Genomic DNA, 7,787 nt, shown 5'->3' with positions numbered 1-7,787 from the left:
AAAAAAAAAAAAAAAAAAAAAAGAGAGAAGTAAGTTCCAGGCAATTGTTGGTAGTTCTGTACTGTAAAAGTCACCTCTGTGCCAAGGCTTTGAGGCCCTCATCTTACAGTAATCCCCTGACTTCCTGGAAGAAGAGGAGCCCCAGGGTTCATAGCATTCCTGCATGCTTTAGAACAGTATAGGCTGTTTGGGAAGAGAGCTGTGACCTTAAATTCTTGGAGAGCCCAGGACTGGCTTCTGGTGTAATGGGGTCATCTGTGGATCAAACTTAGATTTACCTGACAGCTGAATTCCAGGGATAGGATGGAGTCGCTTCACTGAAGCTTCCCATCTGAGACATTGGCACCAGGAGCTCCATGACCAAAGGGTCCCAGGTGGGGCTGGCATTGGCAGCAAACATGGTCACCTTTCCTAAAACAGGGAGGCAATTCGATTGCACAGGGCTTTACATGCAGTTCGTAAAGTCTGTTAGATCATGGTCTATGCGTCTTTTCTGTACCATGTGCCAAAAATAGACTCGTTTTGCCTGCCCCGCTTCCTCCCTCCTGTTCTGCCAGACACTAGCTTTTGTTTTTTCCTCCTGCATTGGGTGAGGGTCTTGGTATGTCCAGAGCCTTCTTTGTCCTGTGGCCATGCTTCCGTGCTGAGCCCAGAGCTAAACAGGTGGACAGCAGGTGTCCTGGAAGGGCTGGAGCTTGGCTGTTTCTCAAGGGAAAATCGGCTGCTTCTGGTTACTGGATCATTACTGTTGGGAATTTTTGTCTGAAGATACAACTTAAGCAGGCTCCTCTACAGCCCTGGTCTGTCTTACCGGGGCTATTCCACCAAAGCACAGAATGTCAGTGCTAGCCTCAAGTATGCTGCAAGGCGTATCTGCTTCTCAGGTGTGGTGGGGATGCCATGCTTTTCTTCTTTGTAGCTGCTATACTTGTGTTGATTGGGAAGACGTTGGAAGGGCAGTTGAGAGGTGAGCCTAACGTTAAGAGTCTTGGCTCTGTCCCACGATGACTGGATTATTCGACAGGTTGCTTACCTCTCTAAACTTCAGTGTCTCCATCTGAAAAATGGGGGCATTGTAGTATTTACCTCTTAGGTTTGCTGTAGAGATTACAGGCAATTACTGTACAGCAGTGCCTGCTGTGGTAAGTGGTAAATCAATGCTAGATAAAAATGACAACAGTGATAAGAGGTGGATTCTAACCATCGTATCACCCCTGGAAGTTTCACCTGGCTTGAAGAACCCCTAACAGTTTTCAGGGCACCCTGTACCCGTTTCTCTCGTGCTCCTGCAGTCTCCCTGAATGACGCTGGAGACTACTGTTCTTGCTGGTCACGTGCCTCCCTGACCACACGTTGCTCACCCTGTGTGGTCCTCCTGAAGAGGCCGGCCAGGAGACAGAGATCGACTGAATAGGTGGATTCACATTGACTTTCCTTGCAGGCAGCATGAAGAAGCCTCAGTCGAGGATGAGAAGGGGTGAGGATGTGCCTTCCACACTGGCAAGGTGTGCTCCCTCCCGCCCGGGCACCTGCACCCTTTGTCTGCCTTCCCGCTTCCTTCCCAGCTGCTGCTGTGCTGTAGGATCTCTCTGGGTAGACTGGCGTGTTGGGTCACTTCTTCACGAGAGGGCTGTGTGTGCCTGTGTGTGCATGTAAGGGACCCTGTGTGTCCTTCTCAGCTCTGCTGTCAGGGGCTATGGAAAGTCAAGAGGTTGATCCTGACCTGAACTTTTGAGGGAGCCTTTTGAAACTTTATGGACTAAAGTACTAGAGAACAATGACATCCCCCAGGAAGATGGAGGTCACTGCATTGCCAGTGCATGCAGGAAACCCCAGAGACCAGAGGCTTATCTGCATTTAGTGTGTAAGTCTCCTCTTCCCGCCTTGCTGCCAAGATATTTGATGTTTTGGAGAAGAGGCTGCAGGTTTCCTATCCCTCTTAACTTTTTTTTTTAACCTGAGACCTCTTGACCTTTGGGGTCTTCTTTTGCCCTCACAGCATTGTCTGTCCTACCTCTTTTAATCAGGACTTTCTAAAAACTGTTTGCGATGGCAATAGGGGAGGGAGTTGGGGGGTCCAGGAGAAGAAGAGCGAGGCACGCCCATCCGCCGTAGCCCCAGAGCGTCCCTGCTTCTCTGATCGCGTGCTAATGCCAGTGCTGGTGGGAGGACAGAGTGACCTGTCTCTTTCTCTTTCCCCTTCATTCCTCAGGCTCTGAGGTGGGTTACTTTGAGAAGAAATGGCATTGAGAACATGTCTTTTAGGTTTTCCTCTTTTATGACTCTTGAAAGATTCTCTCCAATATGCACCGAGTGTCACAGACGGCCTGTCCTCTCAGCTCTCTTGGCTCCCTTGTGTACCTGGGCTGCTGCACGGGTGTGGCCAGACCGTGGACCCTGTCCTAACTGTGCAGTTGATCCACCAGGCAAGTGACAATCAGGATGCAGGAAGAGAGGCCAGTCCACTTCTGTTCCAACCACCTCGTTTCTCTGTCGAATCCGAAAATGCAGAGGTTCACCACCTTCTTGTTACAGACAGCAAGGGCTCTGGGAGGCTGCCAGATTTGGTGGTTCTGCCGTCATCTCCTGCCACCTTCTCCTGTTTTCTTACATGACCGAGGAGAGCTGAGCCTTGTCTGCAGAGCTGAGGAGACACTGCCCTGAAAATGTTGGTATATGACAAGAACTCGCTGCTGTAAGCTGCTGCTGTTCTGCGGGAATCTTGCAGCTGCAGGAGAAGCAACTGGGGTCCGGGTTTCTCGCTTAGCACCCCCTTTTCTGGAGATGGAGGATGGTTCACTGGGATGGGAGTTGCTTGCCCCCTGCTCTAATATGCCCTTTTACTTTCCATGCAAAGGTCTTGATGGTGGTGATTTCTAGGAACTCCAGACGTTGAGCCTACTTCTCTCTCTGACACTGAATACATCCCAGCTTGAGTTACATGGGAAGGGGCTTACTGCTAACGTCTCTCTCTCCCTTTGCTAGGGTCTGCTGATTGCTCTGCAGGTTGGCTTCCAGCCGAGGTGGGCCATGCTCCTGGAGCTTTCTACTGGGTTTTCTTCTTTCCAGGAGCAATAGAAAGGCGGGTGTCATGGAGCCATCGTGGGCACCCTGGGTTCTGTGGGACTGAACTCTGTCCTTCTATGGGTCAGCTGCTTGGCTTTCTTCCAGTCCCTCTTCCAAAGCCTCACACATCCGGGAGCTGACCTGTGGCTCTCTGGTTGTCCTTTCCAGAACACTTCCACCTGCACCCGGGAACGCTGCTGCACCTGAGAGGCTGGAGGCTCTGAAATACCAACGGATAAAGAAGCCCAAAAAGTCATCCAAGGGCTCTTCGAAGTCAAAGAAACGATCCGGTAAATGATGGGCAGAGGCCCGCCCCACTTCTCCCACCTTGCCTTGCCGTTGTCAGGAGGGTGACTGGGCTCAGGGTCCTAACCCTGGGCTTTCTCTAGAATTGAATCCACAAGCTTCTCTTGTCCTTTCTTTTTTAACACTATTTTTCAAGCAATACACGAACATGATTTTAATATACAAAATGAGAAAGATAAGCAGAATCTATCTGATTGCCCTCCCAATTTGTTTCCACTCAGCTGGAGAACTGTCATTTTCAGCATATGTGCCTTCAGAACCTTTTCGGTGCCTACAGCTTCAGAAAAAGTATCCTATTGTTTTAGTGTGTTTTCAAACAACACAAATAGTACAGATATATTTTTACAGTCTGCCGTTCACCTTGCACGTAACTCTATCTCCTTACTTACTTCCCCTCTATCATTTCAGGCCTTCTAGGGAACGTAGGCATGACGGGGCCCCGTGTGGAGCTCAGGGTACATTGCAGCCTGGGCCCAGCCTCTGCAGGTTGGCCGCACTCTTCTCAGTGAGATCGAGTGAAGGAAGCCTCCTTACCCCACAGAGAGGGCGCCTCTATCGAAGTATGTCCGATGTGTATCTTGCAGGGATAGGTAGCTTCTGAGTGCAAAACGAATTTAGCCCTCTTTAAGACTAGAAAATTCTTTAATGTTTGTTAAAAACCCTCTTTTCATGAATGGTTTTAGGAGTGTTGTGGCAGGCTGTCAAGGAAGAATGCCGAACAGTTTCTTTACAGATCTTTGATAACTGCTGTACAGTAACTCTCCTTATAGACAGGATTGTGGGAGAGTGTTACACAGAAATTCAGAGCCCCATGAATCTCTGGGGGACGGGGCCACTTATGACCGCTTAGCCTTTGGCTGGTGCTAGTACCCTCTCGGTTTACAGATGGAAATACCATGGCAGAGAAAAAGAAAATGATGTTTTTAGGGCCTGGGTTAGAAATTGGAGCTCAAAGCTGCATTTTCAACCAATTTAAGCCCATTCTTAACCCGTTTAGGACCCATCAATATATATTTTTTGTATATGTATAACTTATGTATTTCTTTGTTGCAAAAAAAAAGTCACATCAGAGACCTGCATTCTCTCTTGTTCTGATGGCAGTGGTCCTGTTACCAGTTCTATGTTGGCATCTCCCAAATGTCTGTCTTTAGCCCAGGTCCCTTCCCTGAGGTCATGGCTCATCTTTCCAGTTGCCAGCTGAATGTGCACGTGGGTGTTTCATACGCCTTTACGATGTCTAAAGCAGAGTTATTGATCAACCTCTCCAGGTCTGCTTCTCCTCAGCTCTTCCTCAGTTTAATCACTAGCACTGGTGCCCCCTGGGGTGTCAGGCCCTTTAATTCCCATATTCTTCCCTTGCCTTTGCATCTTACGTCGAGCCCGCTAGGTAATACCTGTTAGCTCAGCCTTTGCAACATATCCTGAAGCTGGCCACTTTCCGTTGTCTCTATTGCTAACTCTGTGTTCTGAGTCACTGTCTGTCCTACCTCGACTAGTGCAGTACCTTGTGACTGGTGCTCCAGCCCCATCCTTGTACCTTGCATCACAGATTCCACACACAGCCACCACAGCAAGCTGTAGGACACGTAGCAGCATCCTCTCAGTCACGAACGCACACGTGCAGGCATGCGCGCGCACACACACACTTCTTAAAACCTTCTAGAAGATTCCCATCGTAACCAGAACAGATTTCAAGCTCCTAGATGCCCTGCCTGTCTTTCTTGCCTCACTCTTTTCCAACTGAGATGACCTCCCTTCTGTATTGGGGACACACCACATTTACCCTTAACTTGGGGCTTGCACAAATGCCATTTCTTCTGTTGGGAATAATAATTTTTCTTCAGATCTGTAGAAGGCTTGTAATTTAAGACGCAATTCAAGTGTTAACCCTTTAAGGAGCGGAGTAGTGCCTCAGTTGACTCTATTTTATCTTTGTAGTATTTTCACTAACTGCAAATTTTATTTCTGTACTTTTAAAGTCTTGACAGTTTGTCTCTTCCTCTGCACCCTAACATGGATGCATAGTCTTTGAAGATAGCAAAGGCATTCCTGCTTAATCTTCAGAAGGGCCATAAGACAGAGGAGAGGCCTGGGCACTCCAGGAAGGGTCAAGGCCTGACTGTTGCATGGAATTAAAATATTGTATAAAGTCAGTCATTGCTTGGGGCAGACAAGAAAGATGCCCTGAGTCCCAGCCTGTTCCTTCCTGATCCCCAGTCCTTAGAATGATGCCTAGTACTCCAGAGGCACTAAAATAAATATTTGTAGACTGATTGAGAAAGAAATGAATGAGAAAGAAAATCCTCTCCATTCCACTTTCTTAACTCCTATTCCAGTGAAGGAGCAGGGTCAGGTTGCTGGTTGCCTTAGCAGAAAGAAAGTGGTTTCTCTGCAGCAATTCGTTCTGGTCTCTAGACTCAGGTGATTGCTTTGTTTCAACATTAGAATCCCGGAACATATGCAGGTGGAAAAGGTGAGCGGGCTGCGTTCTTCCTTTTCATCCGCTTGCTTTTCTTCTCTTTTGCGTCCCTCTTCCTTTCTCCCTAGACGGTTCTGCCTCCCAGGCTCAGCAGCTTCCCAACTCTCAGGTTCTGTGGCCCGATGAAGCTGTCTGCCTCCGAAAGAAGAAGAGACATTCTCGTCCTGACCCCTTTGCCCGGCTCTCAGACTTGTGCCACCGCCAGCTTCCGGAAGACCAGACAGCAATTCTCAACAGTGTGGACCACGATGACCCAGGACATGCCACTTTGCTGTGACTCCACCCCACCCTAGGTGTCCCCGGGGCGAGGTTGCTGGGCTCAGGCAGGGAGGGCCACCGTGTGGGGGTGTGTCCTCCTCCACCTGCCAAGGACGGCCCGGATCTTTGTCCTGCATGCCCCCTCTTTTGCCAGAGCGGGCGTCTCCCTCCAGATTCTGGCCACCTGTCTTCAGGACGGAGGGCGGGCAGACCTTCCACCTGTGGGTCGAGGTCAGGAAGTGGATTGGAGACTGGGCAACACCTGTCTCCGCCCCTCCGCCCCCTGCTTCACTAGGTTGATTTTTCTCATCTCTTCCAATGTCTTTGGAAGTGAAGAGGAAAGCAATGGCTTTTACTGCTCTCTGCTTCTGTTTCAGTTTTTCAAGTCCTGGAAGAAGGCTGGACTTAATGTCCATCTTCCACACCCCCACATATGTATAGATATAGATACAGATGCATATGTCTGTAGTGTGTGGGTTTCTCTATGTGTGTGTGTATATATATATACATATATATATGTACATCGAGGCAAAGTGCTGTTGCTCTTTGTGGTCAGTGGAGGCAGGAGGAGGAGGGCAGTGGTCAGCTGGGGTTTGCGATCAGTGCTGGCTGCACATTGGCCAGGTGCTTGACATCTGTCTTGGGGGATTCTTTCTCTTGAAACAGGATCCACGCCTCTCAGCTGAATTCTCCATTTGTCTCCTACCTTCTCCCACCCAGAGTAGAAATGGGGCCTTGCTGTGATTACTGGCTGCCTTCTATGGGGGTTCAGCAATGAGTTACTGCAGAACTAAATTCAAGTCTTTATTTCTTGGTTCCTGGGTGAAGAAGGGGTGGCCGGGCACCCAGACCTGCATCTTTCTTCCTTCCAGCACGGCTCACACTGCAGAAGTAGAGGCTACTCAGCCATGGGGCTAAAGCAAGCCCCTGGTGCACAAATCCAGCGCATCCATCGGCACCCTTCCGCCTAGCCAGGCCGTGAGCTCTGTGGCCAAAGGCTCCCCCACCGCAGAGCCACCTGTGCTAGCGCCAAGCTGCCGGCTCTATTTATACCGTCTCCGGCTCAGCACTCTGCAGTGCTGTTCCACAGCGGCTGATTGGATCCTCCTTTGCTTTTGTGGGAGCTAATTCTCCAGATTGATTAATTACCACTTGTGCGGAGCCGCCTGTGGCTTTCCCATACTCACCATGTGCTGCCTGCCGACTCTTCTCTGCCTTGGGGCCTTCCTCCTCCTGTGGACCTGAGCTCCAGGAGGATGGGCTCAGGTGAAGCCAGGGCGCCTCTGGCTGCTGGGGCCTGGGACGCTCTGGATCCCGCCCTCTTTGCCCAGTTCTATTCTGTGGCTGAGGCATAGGAATGAAGGCGGGAGAGGTGGTGAGTAAGGTCTGGGCACTGACTCTTCCTCTGCCAAAGTCTTGTCCTGGTTCAAACTCTTAGCATCCAGAAGCTTCATGAGGTCATCTTCCCACTAAGGTGTCTCTCTGCCCGTAAGACATGGTGCTGCCCAAGGACAGGGCAGAAGGCCCCGAGGGCGGGCTGGAGGGCAGATCTGCCCCTCCCCCACTTTGTGTAGGAGCCCCGCTTCTGGCTTGGCTTCGAATGAAGGTTCCTTGAAGTATTTCCTTCTTGGTGCTGCTGTCTTGGTGGGTTTGGGGGTGCCCACCTCTCCCGAGTTCC

General features: G+C 50.1%; 1 protein-coding gene across 21 annotated transcripts in view; it reads left to right on the top strand.

Moving 5' to 3' along the window:
• The window catches only part of IGSF9B (immunoglobulin superfamily member 9B), a 47,172-nt gene extending 40,530 nt beyond the window's left edge, over positions 1-6,642 (top strand). For 3 of the 21 annotated variants that reach the window (XR_001885634.1, XR_001885633.1, XR_001885624.1), the window contains 2 exons: positions 1,442-3,356; positions 5,920-6,014. Coding sequence is in view for 5 of the 21 variants with exons in the window: in XM_017872160.1 (XP_017727649.1) it covers positions 3,235-3,356; positions 5,920-6,128 (331 nt within the window). In the remaining 16 variants the exon portion in view is untranslated. Of the gene's footprint in view, positions 1-1,441; positions 3,357-3,780; positions 4,384-5,919 lie in introns of those variants that run through there. The other 18 variants (XM_017872160.1, XM_017872159.1, XM_017872165.1 and 15 more) reach the window with 15 other exon arrangements.
• The last annotated feature ends 1,145 nt before the right edge of the window (positions 6,643-7,787 follow it).

Source organism: Rhinopithecus bieti, unplaced genomic scaffold (assembly GCF_001698545.2).
Source record: "Rhinopithecus bieti isolate Rb0 unplaced genomic scaffold, ASM169854v2 scaffold_6481, whole genome shotgun sequence".
In the NCBI taxonomy this organism is placed as follows: domain Eukaryota; kingdom Metazoa; phylum Chordata; class Mammalia; order Primates; family Cercopithecidae; genus Rhinopithecus; species Rhinopithecus bieti.
This window is presented reverse-complemented; position numbering and strand designations above follow the sequence as displayed.